Source organism: Spodoptera frugiperda, chromosome 16 (genome assembly GCF_023101765.2).
Source record: "Spodoptera frugiperda isolate SF20-4 chromosome 16, AGI-APGP_CSIRO_Sfru_2.0, whole genome shotgun sequence".
NCBI classification, from domain to species: Eukaryota; Metazoa; Arthropoda; class Insecta; order Lepidoptera; family Noctuidae; genus Spodoptera; species Spodoptera frugiperda.
In genome coordinates this window covers 790,013-808,533 of record NC_064227.1, presented here as the reverse complement: position 1 = coordinate 808,533, position 18,521 = coordinate 790,013, and the positions used below count along the sequence as shown (strand labels likewise).

At 36.2% G+C, this 18,521-nt stretch overlaps 2 protein-coding genes across 18 annotated transcripts in view; one reads left to right on the top strand and one right to left on the bottom strand.

Moving 5' to 3' along the window:
• Positions 1 to 267: 267 nt before the first annotated feature.
• LOC118280700 (STING ER exit protein) lies at positions 268 to 1,131 on the top strand. The gene has a single exon (XM_035601007.2). The coding sequence runs from the start codon at positions 454 to 456 to the stop codon at positions 1,099 to 1,101; it is 648 nt and encodes a 215-aa protein (XP_035456900.1). The 5' UTR covers positions 268 to 453; the 3' UTR covers positions 1,102 to 1,131.
• Positions 1,132 to 3,314: 2,183 nt separating this feature from the next.
• The window catches only part of LOC118280599 (muscle calcium channel subunit alpha-1), a 106,823-nt gene continuing 91,616 nt past the window's right edge, over positions 3,315 to 18,521 (bottom strand). For 6 of the 17 annotated variants that reach the window (XM_050699353.1, XM_050699352.1, XM_035600766.2 and 3 more), the window contains exons 31-49: positions 18,389 to 18,487; positions 17,953 to 17,985; positions 16,526 to 16,711; positions 15,882 to 15,984; positions 15,154 to 15,323; positions 14,827 to 14,924; positions 14,607 to 14,695; positions 14,013 to 14,153; positions 13,456 to 13,621; positions 11,951 to 12,122; positions 11,456 to 11,555; positions 10,156 to 10,212; positions 9,326 to 9,422; positions 9,163 to 9,246; positions 8,368 to 8,867; positions 7,370 to 7,476; positions 7,077 to 7,183; positions 6,926 to 6,992; positions 3,315 to 6,826 (exon numbers count right to left, since the gene is read on the bottom strand). In XM_050699353.1, coding sequence (XP_050555310.1) covers positions 6,611 to 6,826; positions 6,926 to 6,992; positions 7,077 to 7,183; positions 7,370 to 7,476; positions 8,368 to 8,867; positions 9,163 to 9,246; positions 9,326 to 9,422; positions 10,156 to 10,212; positions 11,456 to 11,555; positions 11,951 to 12,122; positions 13,456 to 13,621; positions 14,013 to 14,153; positions 14,607 to 14,695; positions 14,827 to 14,924; positions 15,154 to 15,323; positions 15,882 to 15,984; positions 16,526 to 16,711; positions 17,953 to 17,985; positions 18,389 to 18,487 — 2,592 coding nt within the window. In that variant the 3' untranslated portion in view covers positions 3,315 to 6,610. Of the gene's footprint in view, positions 6,827 to 6,925; positions 6,993 to 7,076; positions 7,184 to 7,369; positions 7,477 to 8,367; positions 8,868 to 9,001; positions 9,040 to 9,162; positions 9,247 to 9,325; positions 9,423 to 10,155; positions 10,213 to 11,455; positions 11,556 to 11,950; positions 12,123 to 13,455; positions 13,622 to 14,012; positions 14,154 to 14,606; positions 14,696 to 14,826; positions 14,925 to 15,153; positions 15,324 to 15,881; positions 15,985 to 16,525; positions 16,712 to 17,952; positions 17,986 to 18,388; positions 18,488 to 18,521 lie in introns of those variants that run through there. The other 11 variants (XM_050699359.1, XM_050699362.1, XM_050699358.1 and 8 more) reach the window with 8 other exon arrangements.

Here is an 18,521-nt window from a genome sequence, read left to right as displayed (position 1 = left end):
GTTTCCTTTTTTACGCCTGTCATTTTTAGTTTAATGTTATTTGAAATTGTTACTAATATCATAAACAACCAAACTATAGGTACTTTTCACATGTTGTTTCAATTGTTGTGTCAAGTTAGATGTATATTTTTCCTAATAAAAAATCAAAAGAAATCCTTTTGATTTGAAACGACACAATTTCATTTTGAATGGCAGCAACCATATCTTCAATGATAGTCTATGATCGCCGTCCTATACTCCCCTTTCCATTCTACTCTTGTCTATTCTCGTCATTGTCAAAGTTGTCAAAGTCATCGTGTTGACGTGATTTGTTTGTGTAATAGTCTTGTGTTATTTATCGTGAATATTTTTTATACAAATTAACATACGCACATAGTTTAAAACTATTTTAACTTTACATGGGCAGAATAACTGCTTATAAAGGAAGGAAAAGTGTAACATTTTTCGAACACAATGCCGAAGGTTGTATCAAGAAGCATCGTGTGTTCAGACACGAAAGACCAGGAAGAATACAATGAGACGAAGCCACTACACATCTACTACTGTCTATGTGGACAGATGTCCTTGATCCTGGACTGCACCATCGACCGTTTACCACTCCGGCCTACAGACAGTGCACGCGTAATCGATGGATCAAAACACGCTCACAAAATCACCGCAGATCCTGACGAGACAGTGTTCCTGAAGCGAGAAAAAGGCATAGAACGACAATACAGACTGAAATGCAAGAAGTGTTCAATACCTATATACTATAAGAGTGAGCAGGACAGCAATATAGTGTTCATTATGGATGGAGCGTTGGTACAGACTGCCGGTGAAGGTGGGGTCACTGATATATACAAACAGGTCGCTTTGACGCAGCCTAAGAAGATAATGGTTACGAAACATACTAAGAACATGGGCAAGTTCAGTTCTGTGACCGTTTCTACGATAGATGAGGAAGAGGATGAGATAGAAGCAAGAGAAGTAGCGGACAGCTACGCTAACAATGCTAGAATAATTGAAAAGCAGTTGGAAAGGAAAGGTATGAATAAGAGACAAGCAGAGACTCCTGCACAGACTTCGGAGAAAAGAGTTAGAGGGACTTTGATTGAGAAATAGAATTAAAATAAAGTAATTGTTGTTTTTTAATTGGGTTTTTATTTTATTCATTTCTACCTTAACTTTTTTGTAAAAGACAAATACAATGTCTTGTTGAGCAACAAGGTACCATGAACTTGAATTCTGATTGATCAACATTGATATTGTAAACAATTTCTTACATCTTAGTAAACATCCTTTATTTTGAAGTTATTTATTCTTAAGGCAAGTACTTTTTTCATTACTATGTGTGTAAATAAGTATTCTGTTAGCTAAGTTCACATAAAGCATGTATTTGTCTTTTCTTATTTGTGTGTGTGTCTGTTAGCTAAAATTCAACTTAAACTCTATACTAATTCTTTTTTTGGTGGGTTTGTTATTGTTAAAAGGTTTTATGTAAGAAAAGTTTACTAATTGGCACAGAAAAAATTCCAAGGCAGAACAAAGTTCGTAGGGACTGCTAATTTAGAATATATGTTTTCCAATAATAAAAAAGAAACGATAAATTGATAAACCATTTAACCTTTTGACCGCCAGAGCATAAACGCTTCACCGTGCCCTCCACGCCGAGACACAAATTCAACGAAATAACCTTGAAAATATTAGGGATTCCAAAATGTTATCGATAAACCAAAGTGAGTAATAATTTTCGTCTGAATTTTTTTTTGAATAAACTGCTTATAACATAAAAAGAATATTTATTTAACCTAATCTCCCACTGTAATAAACTTAAGACCACATTAATAGCAACTATCAATGAAATATCAACCTTTTGAGACACAAAAATACATATAAAATTGCAGCAAGTTACAGCACTATTATCTATCAGTTACGCGCCATTGGCATGTATACATGCCAATGGCGCGGGCAACTATCCATTTTTTTAATCTCTCGTTTATGATTAGGGATGTAGTTAGCTGAATAATGTAACTTATCGAGTTCATTTATGTATTAGGTAATCAAATTTGAAAACTGCTAAATAGGTATCTATAATATCTATATAGGTATATAAAAAATCTGTAGATTTTAGTGATATTATTTATACACTTTCATATTCTTAAAATAGTTGCCTTGTATTTGTAAAATGTCACATGAAACTTAAAAATATAAAAAATCAACAATCGTATTTATTTATTATGCTCATTAACAGCCTTGTAATTGAAAAAGATTACGTGAAACTTAAAAATATATAAAAATCAACAATTGTACCTATAAAACATTATGATCACTAACAGTCTTGGAATTGTAAAATTTAAAACTAAATTGTATATTATCTATAATTATTATCAATAACAAAAATTTCTGATGTTGATAGTAACCTACAAAAATATTTTATAATTATCTAGAATGCGCAATAGTTCTTCTGTACTATAAACCTCTTCACTCGCCATTTTTGCAATTAAAATGTAGGTACTAGATAAAATATTTTTTGCAACTTCCCCGCATTTAAAAACACGGCACGCGCTTACGACGTCACGAGTTTACCTTTTTTCTCAGAGACTAAGGTTATATATATACTTTTTAATAGTTATTACAAAAAATAAGCGAGTCATTTAGCTCAAGTTTTAATATTACTTGAATTACACTACATCACTAGTAGGCATGTATACATGCCATTGGCGCGAGAGAACATGCTTTTTTAGCCGATATTTAAGTTGTTTTTATCAATCAAATATTAGAATAACTATATTGCAATTTTGTTCACTGTGTACAATTATGTAATAACTGGGTATCCAGTTCTTAAGATACATCAATAAAACACGTGAAAGTAATGATTTAATGTGTTTATTTTGTTTTTCTCTGTGATCTGTTTCTTGGCATCTATAGATGTCGGTGGCGCACAGGGCACGCTTGCGCATGACATCTATACATGCCATTGGCGTTCAAAAGGTTAATCTTCATATTTCTATAATATGTTTACTAGGTTTCTGCTGGTTTGCATGGTTATCCACTTCAAGACTAACTCAAATCTTGAGGTTGGGCCGATGATACCGCCCTGGGGTACGCCAATCTAGAAAACTCCTCTGTAGTTACATTTCAAGTTTTTTTGATGACAGATAGACAGACATTTGATAGTTGTCTCCGAATAGTTATAACCTGTACACTAGTTTATCTGCAAAATTCTGTTACAAACATTAGTTTCATCAATTACAAGTCAAACGCCTTTGAGGGACAATGTCTATGTAGGTAGGTGAATTTTGTTTTCAAATACAGTTATAAAATAAACTACAATATCGCGTTTCTCACATTTTTTATTTATATGAAAACAATTTTACAATGTTCATTTTTAAACAATAAATATAGATAATTAATAATGTATCAATTTTAATATGGTTGACGGAATATATAACTTTTACACTTTATTTATTTACAGAACTATTTACAATCGAGATTCTTTACTGCTAGCGGTTTTTACGCTAGGAATATAAAAACGTTACTTAAAATCATATTTTTCAGAGTACAGATTTGTTTAATTTTGTACATTATTTACAGATGAAATCACTAACGAATGAATAATTTAACACTTTAGATGTTCCTCATTTTGAGGAACTTACAACTTTCTGAAATACTCGCATATCTGCACTCATTCAAATGTTAGCTACTGCTAAAATAACAGCAGCATCTCAATACATATTACGTTTCATGGAGCTCTACGTTATTTTTAATAAAAATCTTTAAAATTTCTTCAATAAACTCTTATAAAGACTATAGAGACAACAGAAAAGACAATAGGATAGGAATACCAAAGGAATAGGCACCTATACCATTTTATATAAAATGGCAGAAAATATAAAGGCAGCTTCAAAAGTTAGATAACAGTAAGACTTAAATTCATTCTAATAAGTTGGCACCTGAAAGTAGGGGAAGCATAGATTAGGCTACTTTAACAACAAAGATAAGAAGAGTTTTTTCTTAAAAATAAACATATTTAAATACAGACAGATATTTCTACCTTAGCGCGTGAAATAAGACCATTTTGTTTATAACGTCTTAATGTTTGCAGAGCAAAAAACTACCAATAATGCAGTTCATCATAAATTGGTGGTTCAGAAAGTATTCTATTTAGATAAGGAAGTTGAACTACATACATATTAAATATACATTTAGAATTTCACGAACATCATTGTCTTACATTGTGCGTTGCCTCTCCACCTAATCTTTGCTGTTGTAGTCTAAACGAGAAGTAGATAGGATACAATATTGAAAGCGTGTGCGTGACGACAAACTAAACATTTGTGTAGGGTACCTATAGTTTTTAAGAAACATAGGTACAGTAAAGATTGTTTTGTCAAATGAAAGAAGATGGTGATTATTACTTAAATATTGGGCCTAATGGAAATTGTTATTGAAGTAAATCTTAGTGTTAATTTAATTGTCAAACACGCGCTTTCAGAAATTAAAAATTCTTCTGTGAAGAGGTTAACAGAATACAAAGTTGTTAAGATTGACCTTAATTCTAGAGGAATGTGGAGTGTGACGGTACATGGAGTGGCTGACGATACGAGTAATATCTACACTACGTCGCTTCATAGAGTTTAAAAGGGCACTTACTAGGGAATATCTTATAGAGCTAAGATTTTTTTTAACTTGCAACACCTTGTTCTTATGTCACATCACAATTTGAGTTTCTTTTAAAATACCTAACCGTCTTTTTATTTAAACAAAATGAAATAACGTAAGATGTAGTTTGCAATCTTGTTATAAATTAACAATTATTTAGTTCAAGATGTTGCAAATTCAGTTAAATTTAACTAGAATAATAAACTAAACAGACAATGTTTACCTAACTCCGCTGTCTAACTAATCAATAAGTCGAGACAATCGATTTTAGTAAATGCCTCTTCGCAAATACACGATTGTTTTTAACTGTCTTTTATGAAATTAAAAGGGGGTTCAGTTCTATCGACTTTATAATGTTGACTTTATAATAAATTTTTAATTGGAAGTTATTGGCAAAAATTGACTAAAAGCCACTAGGCAAAATCTTCATGAACTACTTAAGATAATTTGATTTGATTTGAGGACGATGTTGAAGAAAAATCACAATAAAGTCAGTAGAACCGTGACAAAATTGGATGAAATTACACTAAATAAACACTCCGCGACATTATCACAAGTACACGCAGCTTTAGATAAAGCAAAGATGTCCGCTATGAAGATTATTGCCCGAACGATTAGACTCCATCTTGTTCAACTAATGCAGCGAAGGACAAACTATGTTCCCATACTAAGCTCATACGTCGGAGTTTAGGAGGTAAAAAATAAATACCACTAACAACCCGAGAAGGACATGGGTGGAAATATCGTATATAAATCGATCCACCTATAAAATCTATTAAAACTTCAAAAGAGTGCTTACTTTTACATTGTAAAGTTACTGAAAAGATGAAAATCAGACTGTCATCTTTAGTTTTTATCCTAGGCATCGACCGAGCCTATAGTTTACGCTACATACTGATTAGTGACTAATCTAAAAGTGGTCATAGCTATTCAATATAGCTGAACTTATAAAAATCACTGTATCTCACCTGTACACGTCCCTGTCACTAAATGTTACCGGGGCCATTAATTTTTATAAATTCAACTTTTGGGTAAACTACTGAAAATTGGATCCCCTACATCGAGGGCTAGTTATACAATCAGTACATCAAAGTCTTCAAAAACGGTATTGTCTTGGATCTGGTGCTAGAACATAGGAAACCAAACAACGTAACGTCTACACAATTTAGGTTAATCGAATATCGCTAAACAAGTAATTAGCTCCTCACTTAATACTGAATCGTAACAATTAAAGCGATCTCATTGAATTAAATCACACCAAATTTCATAATTCACCACAAAAGCTCTAGCGTTCAAGAGTTTCGAAAGCTTCGTTACTTTAACAAATATTTTAAACTAGAGGAAGAATCGTCCGCGTTATCAAATATAGGTTTATTCTTTACTTTTCAAAGTTAAAAGCCCTTGTGTCATGCAAGTTTTATAAAATCCACAACATTAAATCAATTTTGTTAAAGTTACAACGTTTTAAATTCACTATTTATCAAAACTTGCACAATACAATTTGCAATGCAAAGTAATCAATTCGAATACCTAAAAAGGATAAAATTATATATAAATGTAAATTACGTTTTCTATCTATTTTAGATAAGGAGAGTGTTTTCTCTCTCAAAGTCAAAATTTTACATTTTCTAATTTAAGAATTTAAAAGGGCCATTTTTGAAATATCGACAAAGTAGATACCCAACACTTTGGAGTGGGTACAAATAAGTTCTCTGGCCCTGAAATTACGCTATACCTAAACAACTACAATCTCACTGTAACTGTGATACCACAGTAATAGAATTTAAAAAAGTACATCACGTACTGTAACTTTGTTCCACCTGTTAGACAATTTGAGAAACAAACAAAGAATTTGAGCATAGATATTTTGACGCGTCAAACAACTCAGTTGCAACGACTGAACTATTGGTCGCTATAATGAAATCATTAAACTATGTAACGGAAACAATATTTATACAATAAAATGTCGCTAAACCAGGACTGGTTTGCGTTTTCTTTTCTTCCTATGGTGTGTTTGTCGCGTGTGGTCGCGCGCGCCGCACGGGCCGGTGGCGGGCTGCGCGGGCGCACGCTGGCTGGGGGCGGGTGCTATAACCGCTTGAACACCGGCGGCGGCATCGTCGCCGGCTGGTGGAACGGGTGGTACTGACGGGCAAGGATGTCGCCCTATAACCCAAATGTTACCCTATACATTCGTTATAAAATATGATTGGAGGTTCGCAGCTGAAAATGAATTAGTGAGCGTTAGTAGGGCATCGAATGTATTAACTTGTTAGATACTTACAACTTGGGGCTGTTGGCTTTGAGCTTGTTTTATGTTCTTCTCGTTGATCATCAGCTGATGCGCAGCTCTGTAAAGAACATATTGCTTTACAAACTATACCACGGATGTTTTATGAAACAGTTTTATCATCATCATGGTCAGCGTCATCTACCTGTCCATCTGCTCCTGTGTCATTTCTAGTGCCTCCTGCATCTCACGAGAAGTATTCCGCACGAACTCTGGGTCACAGTATTCACCTAGACCTTGCTCGGTTAGAACCTGAAAAGAAAGCAGATTATGAAGCCACTATTATCATGCTTCATCAATCCTTAAAAGGCCGGCAACGCACTTGTAATTCCTCTGGTGTTGCGAGTGTCTATGAGCGATGCCGATTGGTTACCACTGAGCGATAAGTTTGCTCATTTGCCGCCTTGTATCATGAAATTAATTGTCAAGTTGACTTACTCTGGTAACCAGGCTCTCTGCGGACCCCACCACGACAGGTGCCGAAGAGTTGTTTCCTCTCGGGCTGCCGGGGAGCGACACCACCCCACGCCCAAAGCTATCTCCTCCTGCAACGTTCACCACCCTTCCATTACTAGCAAGACATGGTGGGGCATGTGCGGCAGGTTAAGAATCATTTTAATTTTGCAACTCTTCTAATTTCAGTGAACTTTACATTACAAAACAAAACATACCTCTCTTTATTCATCTTTTCAAAGTCTAAATCTAAACTATTGTTTTTCTAATTTTCCAAAAGCTCATAAGCTAGCCTATAATGATTCTTAAAGCGATGAATCTCAATTATTTGTCTATACATTAATTCTAAATCAATAGCGTCCTCGTGGATTTTTATGATTGTTCAAATTTTCGTGCAAATCATACAAAACAAAAACTGTTCTTCAAAATCTTCTAAAAGCTTTACTAAATCCTCAATCACTATAAAATGCACTATTTAGCCCTCCAATGTTAGTTACATGCTAGTTACGATGATGGTATTACACCCTGTGTCGACCAGTACATTATCCATTACAGTTAGTTATCTTTACCTCAGTTATTTAGTATTATTCAGTGCAAGATTTGTGTATTGTTATATTCGTGTGAAGTTGCAAAACATGAAATTTGCTGAAGCGAAGTGTGAGTGTGTGTAAAATTCTTAGTTAATACCGTCAGGATTCCGTTTGCCTGCAATGTACTCCTGTAAGCTTTGAAGTTGTTCGATGAGCGTTCATTATTCTACATTGTAGAAAGCTTCCTTCGTAAAACAAGTTGGGACTTAAACTACTTAAAATTCATTAGTTCTTACAGCTAAAATAAAAATTACTATAGGACTAGAGTCTAAAAAAATAAACAATTTAGACCCACATTTATCTATAGTTATCTGATTGGAAATCAAAGTAGATATATAACTTTAAAGGAGAGGGATAAAATAGTTGGAAGGAAGCTCCCTGTGGCGTGCGGACCTGGCGAGTGCGGGCGATCTACAAGCCGAGCGGGCGGCGCATGCGAGGCCGCCCCCGACGAGGCGCTGCGCACCATCCGACCTGCTCCGCACAGCGCCGGCTTGATGGCGCGCAGGCTGCGCCGCTCGCCGCCCCGGCTCACGCGCTCCTTGGCGTGCGAGAACGCGAACGGCAGCTTGGCGGCCGCATTGTACCCGTACAACGTCATCGTGCGCGACTCGGTCGTCGGCGTGCACTCGCTCGCCAGCAGCGGCGATATCTTCGGCTGTATTTGCTCGAACGCGTTCGGAGATGGCGTCTTGTCCTCCATCGACGCCATCCTCGGTATCGACAGTTTCTCCCGTGAAGACGTCGAGTCTTCGGGGTGAACTTTTTGCCTTGAAACCGTGGCGGTCGGTTTCGACGCGGTCAGGCCCTCGCTCGGCGTCGACAGATAGTTGACGCAGCCGAAGGCCAGCCCGATCTGGCCGAGCATCTCCGGGTAGTTGGACTTTTGGTTGCTGTTAGTACGTACCGTATCCACACAGAAGCAGTGAAAGAAGATGGAAGCGTTAGACAGGTTATTGGAGCAAGAGTGCGGGTGATGCAAACGGTAATTTTAGAAAATCAACTACAAAACCACACATTTGACTACCTTGGTATATAGTGTTCTTTAGGTCATTTGTGGTTCTTCTGTAATATAAGCGAAATGCTTTTTAAGATTCCGTCATGTATTAGGACAATTAAACTGATTTATTGAAATGAATGATGTAAACAATGTGAACTTATTAGTCATTGTATGGGAATGCTACTCACTCTAGCACTTGGTAAATTTTCTCCGACTCTCCGTTGAATATCAACGGCCTTAGTGGTATTTGTTCCTTTGGCTGTCCATTTGCTCTGTAATGACATAATAACAAACACTTATTACAGACCCTTCTACCGATTTTATTCATTACCAAAATTTGAATCAACTTACAAATTGGGTGTTAGAGGCAGTGGTCCAACTCCATACTCTCTCTGCATCATTGAACTCAAATGGTTACCGACACCAGCGGCGCCGCCACCTCCTCCATCTAAAACATCATCAGGTGCCTTCAACCCTCAACCCTCACTGCTTAGTGGCAGCTACGAAACACCGCATGCAATGATCCTTGCACACTTCAGGTCCCATTATCATTCATACGTGGTATCTCTGAATATCATCAGAAAATAGTACACGAATGGTACATAATATAGTATACATATAATATATATACAATATACATGGCGTAGTGGTTGGCAGTGACTTGAGAATGAACAGTGATAGGTTGATATATCCAGAATGTTCCTTGCATAGCATTTGTTTTGCTGTGCAAAGGTTTCACACTGGAATCCATTCAGACTTCAGACATCATAAATCCCAGACACAACTCCAAAAGACTAACTACAACAGTATACAGAACACTCTCTAATTCCAATACTTTATTGGAAGATACTTTTTTTATGGAACGGGCAGACGTATCATCTGGTGGTAAGCAATCGCTGCCGCCCATGGACACTTGAAACACCAGAGGCGTTACAAGTGCGTTGCCGGCCTTTTGGGGTTTAGGAATTGGAATTGTTGGAGAATCGGGGATTGGGAAAATTGGGAAGGGGGGAATTGATTGGATTGGAAACTCATAATCTTTTTACAATCTTGGGTTTCGAACCCATCGACTGTTTCAACTCCATTCATAGTATTTTTTTCATCTCTTTCCTCTCCATCCCCATCTACTCCATATTTATTGTTACTCCACACTTGTTCTATGCTTTGTTCAACATAATTACCATGTCCTGTTAGCAGTTGTTCGGCAGACGACGAATGAGTATAAATTGTTTGTTCATCTGCGTAGAGAAGACATGACACTGGTAACTCATGCATTTGTTATCCACACTCATACTTGCTTAAAGCCGGGTCACTATTTATGTTTAGACTGCCATATAAAGTCCTCTAGGTAATGACGTTCTAACAGATGATTATGTCAAAGCTAAAGGGTATTTCATGAAATGTTTTTGTGCTATTTTAAAAAGTCATCAACTGACCTTTCTAAATATGTAATGTAATAGGTTAATATTAGCATTTATGTAGTATTAGGCAAGAGCCGTAAAAATCGCCACTAGTTGCTAGTTTTGATTGACACGATATATACAGTAATTGAATGATTTAAATCTTGTTGAGCGCCATCTATGGATAGCAAAAATCTTGTAAAGATCAATTTGCGTTGTAACTTACTTAAAAGGCAAAAACAACAAAATCTTGTTTGCGTGCTATTGAATGAATGTAAGGTTTCTAAATACAGTCTAAACATAAATAGAGTCGACCACATTACTACATTAGCCAATTGTTGTGCAATAGATTATGAAATTTTGATATGATTTAGAATTTTGATAGTAGGCAAAGTACCTACTTAGTTTTGTAAAGGCAACCAATTTTCCTTATTTTCTAGTTTGGTTATTTCAAAAATGTTGGTTTGGGAAATAAAAATGCAGGTCTTTAGTTGAAAATATCGTGCGTAAATTCATGCAAACTTTAGTTTTTTTATTTAGGAATTCGGAATTGGGTGCTTTTACTTTAGATGATATTTATAAATAATTACTAGGATAATAAATTCATTAAATTCTTAGTTTTTATAACGTAGAAGATAGTTACTGTTATGTTCATTAAACACATTGGTCTTATAACGCAATGAATGCTTTTACATATTGGGTTTTTACGTTCTAGGCTTCATGCGATAAAGTAAAACTTCTTATTAAAAGAGTTCAGCTAGGTTTTTCTGTATTTGTCAATTTCGAAGCATTCGAAATGAGCTTGATCGCGGTCCGCCATGAGAATAATTTCGACCAATGGCGGACGAAAATGCGATCGAGTTCAGTTCGGTTCAAATGTTTCGAATTGACAATGAACGCCGAACGCCATTGTCAAATAATCCTGTTAAGTTGTGACTACACCTATGGTTAACGTCCATTATCGCGATAATGGCATTTCCCGCTAGTGTAGCCCCAGCTTTACAGAATAGCTTAGCAGTTATAGGGCGAATTTTTTGAAGTCTCTTCTATATTTTATTTCTGTATATGTATATTGTTTTACCTGTGGGAGGCTCGCCATGTTTCCGGTGTCTATGGAAGTGTCTGTTTGGTCCATGTCTTCGTATACTTGACCAGACACCTCCGAATAAGGAGTGGTTTCTCTGTGAACATTAGAAAAATTATATGAAGCGCTTTTATCACTAAGCACTTACCGCCGTACTCAGAGTTATTTAATGATTACTTAACCCAGACCTTAGCAATTGTTTTCCGAACAAAATCGTTACTAAGGAATACTTTAGCAATCATTTAATGACTCTGAGTACGGCTGTTAAGGTAGTTTTATTGATGGATCAAATTTGAGTATAGTCTTTCGTTGTGTCCATAAGTCACTATTTTTATGAGAACGAACCCCACGACTTTAGAGAAAGTTTTAGTGTACGACCACATAAGTAAAGTAATAGTAGTAAGTAAGTAATATAGTCCCTAACCTAACTAGAATGCTACAAAAGTGCTCCTTGACCAAGAGTTGTTGGGAAGCCCTGGTTTAGCTACTCACCCTATGCATAGGCACATCGCATTCCGCAGAAATATCATCCAGGTTCCCTGAGATGGCTCTCTTCAGCTCCGGGCCTGCCTCGTGCAAGGTCCTCAAACCCGCCTGCAGAGTCATCTGGTGGTGCGTCTGCTCATCACTCTGCCGCATTTCCTGCTCCTTTCTCTTTTTGAACCTTATGACGTACATAATAAACTTTAGAATCATTTGTAGCTTTGAAGCATACTCTGAAGTACTTACAGTATTATTTCCTTTGCAGTGTGCAACTATGCTAAGCGTTGAAGTGATAATCGAAAATATCTTTCTAATAATTCAAAAAAGTTCTATTGTATATCAAAAATTATGTGAAAAGTTGACGATGATTTCATTCTACAATGTTCGTAAAAATCTGTTTAAAGTCTAAAGAGATCCCAAAATAGAGAAAACTTCATTTAGCTATAGCCTAAAGAAATGCTAAACGCGATGATGGAAAATCTTTCAAAGTATGATCGCATTTAAGTTCCAAGTAATAATTCATGTTTTACTAACACTAAAAATTATAATGTATAACATAAATATCACAAAACACAACATATAACAACGGGAAACGAAAATATTGGACAAAATAAACAATATGGTAGTTGGATTGTTGAAAACATCGGCATGCTTCTGGATAGCATCAATTCGTAAATGTGTACAAAACGGCCTGTATAAAGCTAAGTCATAGACAATGTATTTATGGGAGCGTCATAGGGACATGCAGGGCAAAACGTTAAAACGGTATGTTTCAACAAAATTCCAAGTTCTCGTCAGGGTGTTACGCTTTCACCACTATAGTTTAGTTTCTATGTCGCAAAGGGTCATGTCAGCATTTATATATGATAAAAAAACACTAAAAAAGGGAACATTCTTTCCTACACATACGTATCTGTTGTTACTTACGCGTGATTCCTATGAAACAAAAATTAATTTGTCAGTGTTAACCGAACGAAAAAATTAAACGAAATAAAGAAAAAATAGAAAACACGAAATAATTCAAAACAAACTGCCAATAAGAACGTCAAGATTTTTGAAATTTGAAATAGGAACACGTAACGTTTCATGTCACCTAAAACTCTAAACGCCAATCATCATCCAGATTCGGGATTAAAAGGACAGTGACGGATTTGATCAAATAATTTTGAAAGATAATAATTTTGAAAAAATAAACACATGAATAATTTTGGAATCAGTTTTAGATTTATCGATAGATTTTCCAAATCAATTTAACTTTATCATAGAAATATTCACCAATCAATTCATTTCAATAAAAATAAAACCGATTTATTATAAAAAATTGCAAATTCTATGGAGTTTGATTACGATTAATTCCAATTGTGCTCTAAAACCAATTTAAAAAGAAAATAAGTTTCAAAATTTTGAAATTATCATCACCATCATTATCATCAGACACCATAAAATCAAAATAAAGATCATAAAATTGAAAATTTTGAAAAAATAAAGTACCATCTAATATTAGTTTTACTGACCTCCTGAAGTAATCTTGTATGAGGAAGGTTGCATAGAACTTGCCAACAGTGATCTCATTAGGGTCGCCCGGCGGTGGAACTACTTGGTCTAGTAATTTTGGAGATGTTCTCTTCCAAATCTTTTTGATGACAGCCCTGAGTTCTGTGTTGCAATCGTCTATATTGCCTGTGAAATTGGATTTTGTATTTAGACCATGATTGTTACTTTTTTATACTTCATCACCATCATCAGCCACAAGATGTCCACTGCCAAATATAGGAATCCCTCAATTCAAAGAGATATAGGTACCTTCGATGTGGAGAGGTCTTCTCCTCTTCTTTTTTTATTACTATCACCTACATAATGTGATGAGGAGTCAGAGGAAATTCCGAGCATAATCCTGACTTTCGTTCTTTCACAGAAGTGCATAAAGAAAAGATGAGAAAGGAAGAGTTTCTCACATTCTGTTCGTAATCTACTCCATTACACGTGGTACGCGTACGCTAAACGGAGAAGATCTTATACTTGGCAGTAAAGATGGTGGAATTTCCGTAAAATATACTTGCATATTCCTTACCTTCAGTTTTGATTTTAAGCGACGTCCTAACGACGGCGAACAGCGTGGCGTTGAACAGCACCGTGCCGTCGGAGTTGAGAGGCATGTTCATGGACACGAGCCGCTTGCAGGCCACGCGGTGCGGACATAGCTTGCCGAAACCTGTTCCAGCACTTATATTAATCATACGGCTGCTACAGTTTTTAGATTTTTAGCTAAACTATTAATTTGGGTATAATATTAGACCTCAGTAGCAGCCTTTGTTTCAGACCTCAGTAATAAAACAAAGTCTGCTTCCAAATCTTCTAATACTAGTATGGTGGAATTAAACGAAACCTAAAAGTTTTACGCTTCGTAGTTACGAAGACCACATAGTTGCTTAAAGTTATATGGTACTTCTTAGCTACATTTTTCGAAAGAGCCTGCGACACAGGGTATCCTAGTGCAGGTTCCAGTAACACATGTTGATGAAATTGAGGTGTCCTTATGAATAAACCTTTTTTTTAAAATAGCCTTTAATGTTACGTATGAAATAAAAAAGGGTTGCAATGAAGAAGAAAATGTAACAGAAAGAATACAAAGAGAAGAAGAAAACAAAGAGACAAATGGACTCACCTAAAGGTGGACTAATTTTTCTTAACAATGTAACTACATCTAAATGTTTTATTCTACCCTTGGCGTCAGGGTCATATTCACTCCATAACCTGGAAACAACAATACAATAAGTATACTATAATAAAATAAAAGAGATAGGTAAAGCAAAGCAAAGAGAAAGGAAGCACAGAAGACTTTCCCTACAAAAGACAAAGTATAATAAGAACTGAGATGGGGTTACCTTATAAATTCATCTAAGTGGTGTGGTCCCAATATTGACCAGTCTCTGGTTAAATAGTCGAAATTATCCATAATGACAGCCACAAATAAATTGATGATCTGAAAACAAACACCAATTTGATAAATTGTTCTTCTTTTACATCGACACAGAGCAGAAGAATAATAATAGGAAATGGATAAAAATCGAAATATATGTTTCTGTTGTCATAACCATCCATCACATACATAACTTCACGCCTGTTGCCCATGGGGGTAAGCAGAGACAATGGACCGCCCATATATCTATCACACATACATTCCAAATCGTCCGATGAACGGGTAAACTTACCAAAAACGAACAAAGAACATAAAAACTAATAAAGTATGGGAACGCGAGCACACTGCCGCACGTCCCCCCGCTGTCCTCGATCTCCACGTCTCCTTCCTCGTGGTAGTTCTTGTCGCACTTCACTTCTGGCTCCGGGGAGACGCCCATCATGATGTCTTGCCAAGCCTCACCTGGGCAGAATTGTAAAAGTTAACATGCTTTTAAAAACTCTATCTTATCTATTAAGAGCCTTGCTTCAGCACGAATGGGCCGGTTCGACCGGCCCCACTGAAAACCGACGTGAAACAACTTGCGTTGGGTTTCGTTGTGTTAGTGAGGTTACCGGATGCACAATACCCCCTTCTCAATCGTGCTAATCCCCATCATTCCTCAGACAACCCTTAAATTCGAAAACCCAAAAGGGTATAGGCTAAGCTTCATAAAATTAAGGTGGATCTTATTAGCCACTCATTGCCGACTTCCAGAGGAACAAAATTAAATTGCAATCGCCAAGACCAGTCGTCAGGCAGTCAGGCAGTCGTATAAGTTAATATATTTTTAAGTAGGGCTGATGTCTAATCCGGAGCTGCGGACTACCTAGCGGGTTTGCCGAGGCTCCGAATAGAAAAGCAAGAGTAGGAATGAGGTGGATTTTAGTCAGTAAGAGTCTGATACTCCCTCACGCCTCGCCCTGGCGACAGAAGTCATAAAAAAGGTGTCACTGGGGCACAGAAGTAAGAGTTACTTACCAGTTGCAGAACGAAACAACACAAGAAGTGCTTGCGGGAATGTCTGGAAGTGGTTGTTCCTTGTGATCGGTGAATCATCGTCTATCGCTATTTTTCCGAATACCTGTAAACCAAGAGATTTATTTCGTTTTTGTTTAAACATTGTTTAGTAAATGTCATTGTTAGTGAAATCTCTAACACTGAACATCACCTTACGATGTTTTTGAATTAAGTCTCCAATATTTTCCACTTTAAACAGAAAGGAGTGGAAGGAGGGTAGAGCCTTTGCCCTGCAGTGGGACAATCATGGCTGAAATCAAATCAAGTCTCCACGACTTGATTTGATTTCAGCCATGATTGTCCGTCCGTCCGTCCGTCCATCAGCTGGAAAACATCAATGATAGAATAAAAGTCTGCAGAACCAATCTACAATCGTTATGATACTCAAACGTCACTCAATTTTAAGACGCTCCCAAAAATAGTTCTGTCTCTACAAATTCCTTATAAAAGACAGAGACAGAAAGATATTTAAGTACAACTTAAAATTGATTAGCGTTTCAGTATTTGGGCATTAGTCATCCATGGTTTACACACTATCATCATCAATTTAAAAATTAATAGCTCCTAGAAGATGTTAAAATAAAGCTACAGTAGTTCTTTCTCACCTGCATCCCAACGACAGCATAGATGAAGAACAGCATGAGAATGAGCAGGGCGACGTAAGGCAGCGCTTGGAAGGACTTGATGAAGGTCCACAGAAGAGTCCTGATACCCTCACCCCTGGAGAGAAGCTTCACCAGCCTCATCACACGGAAGAGACGGAAGAAGTTTATCGAGGGTATTGAACTTTCCTGCAATTTTATGGGTTTCATTTTAGTAAGAAGTCGAGTTTATGGCTTTACTTTAGTAGCTAACCCCCGTACTCAGAGTCATTTAACGGTTACCTACTTAACCCAGTCCTTAGCAATGGTTTTTGGAACAAAATCGAAATAATCTAATCATTTGTAACTAAAGAAAAAAAAATATGTTTTAAATGTCTCGGAGTGCGGCAGTTAGTGCACTTTATAGTACATATGTATTTTTAGTCATTGTCCATAAGTAGCTGTTGATGAAGAAAATGAACTAGATCCTTTTACTAATAAGAGATATAATATTTGTGTCCTAATACGTCTTCAATTTAAACTAGCTAAGCTGGGGATGTTACGAAATTCTGACTTTTGAACCAGTAATGAAATAGTCGAAAACTAGCTATACGATGACCCGACCTATGGCAGTACTCATAGGTCGGGCAGTTGATGATAAGTCGCTTATAATTCAAAATGTGATTTATTTAATTAAAACCTTAACCGCCACGTCGGTAACTGGTCCGGAGAATTTGCCTTTAACAGTTTTTTTTTCGGTAGTTGCTTTAAATAAGAATGTTTCTTTATAAATATCGAATTATTTTCACTACCATACTTACCTTTCATATTCTTTTCTTACGTATATAATGTGTTTAAATGTGTTTGAAATATGATTAAGTAACTTTTTGAAGTAGGTATGTATGGTACTTTTAATGCTTTAAATGTAACAAAAATGACTATGTATGATTTGTCCAGTGATTAAAATTTTCTAGTTCCTTGCTGGAATTTAAGCAATTTTATTACAGCTTCTACTTTTTGCCTTTTGTTTGTTGAGTGCGTGTTGTGCATAATTTTGTGCCGTGTCTTCGCTCGCTTCATCAGGAGCCTTATTTGATAACACATGTTATACAGCGTTACTGTCCCAAAGTTTTTCATTGCACACATCTAAAGCACCATTATCTTTGTTATTCGCTTTGTATCATACAATATTAAAAGCTGTTATTTGTCTTTTGTTATCTAATTCTAAATCAGTGCGATTTTTCATAGTGTTTTTATGTTAAGTGTTTAGTTTATTTACTGTATTAGTAACTCTATTCTATTTATGTCGTAAACGTCTTTTGATCTTATTGTATCAACCTTATTTTTTTGTGAATAGAGTTTATTTTGCATTGTCTTTTCTGACTGATGGTTTGATGAAAAGGCGTTTACAAACTTCAACGTTAAAACAATTAGCTTAAAGCGTATCTTACCTTGACAACGTGTGTCCTTGTTATGCCACTTCCCTGAAATCAACACGAGCGTCTTCAATGGGTCCATCAGGTACATCGTAAGTGTGAGCATTAGCATCTGCTGTTATTACAACATCGATATAATTGTCCATGCTCGGGACAGTAACTGTGATATCTGGCTTTTGGAATGACCAAGTTTTGACAAGCAGAAAGAGAGTCATAGCCATCTTTTTAATGTTTTTCTGAACATATTCAGCTTGATATAATTTAATGTTTTAATTCATTGATTGATCTATTGTGAGAGATGATATTTACAAAGATGTTTTCAAAGATTTTTTTTAACCACTAAGGACACTGATATTGACTGGTACTGAATTTTGGTCATTTCAAAATAAGATATCAGAAGTGAAAGTGTTGTTCTAAGAAGTGTAAGACTAAGAGTGCGCCGTGCCGTTACCTGGTTCTTGAGTTCGTTTACTTGGGAGACAACGATGTCAATGATGCTGCCCAGCACGATGATGAAGTCGAACGTGTTCCAGGCGTCACCGAAGTAGTTCTGGATATAATTATTGGTATTAGTACGTTAGTTG

What these genes read in the sequence shown, in the direction of transcription:
- LOC118280700 (XM_035601007.2), top strand. Translation starts at nt 454, where the DNA reads ATGCCGAAGGTTGTATCAAGAAGCATCGTGTGTTCAGACACGAAAGAC.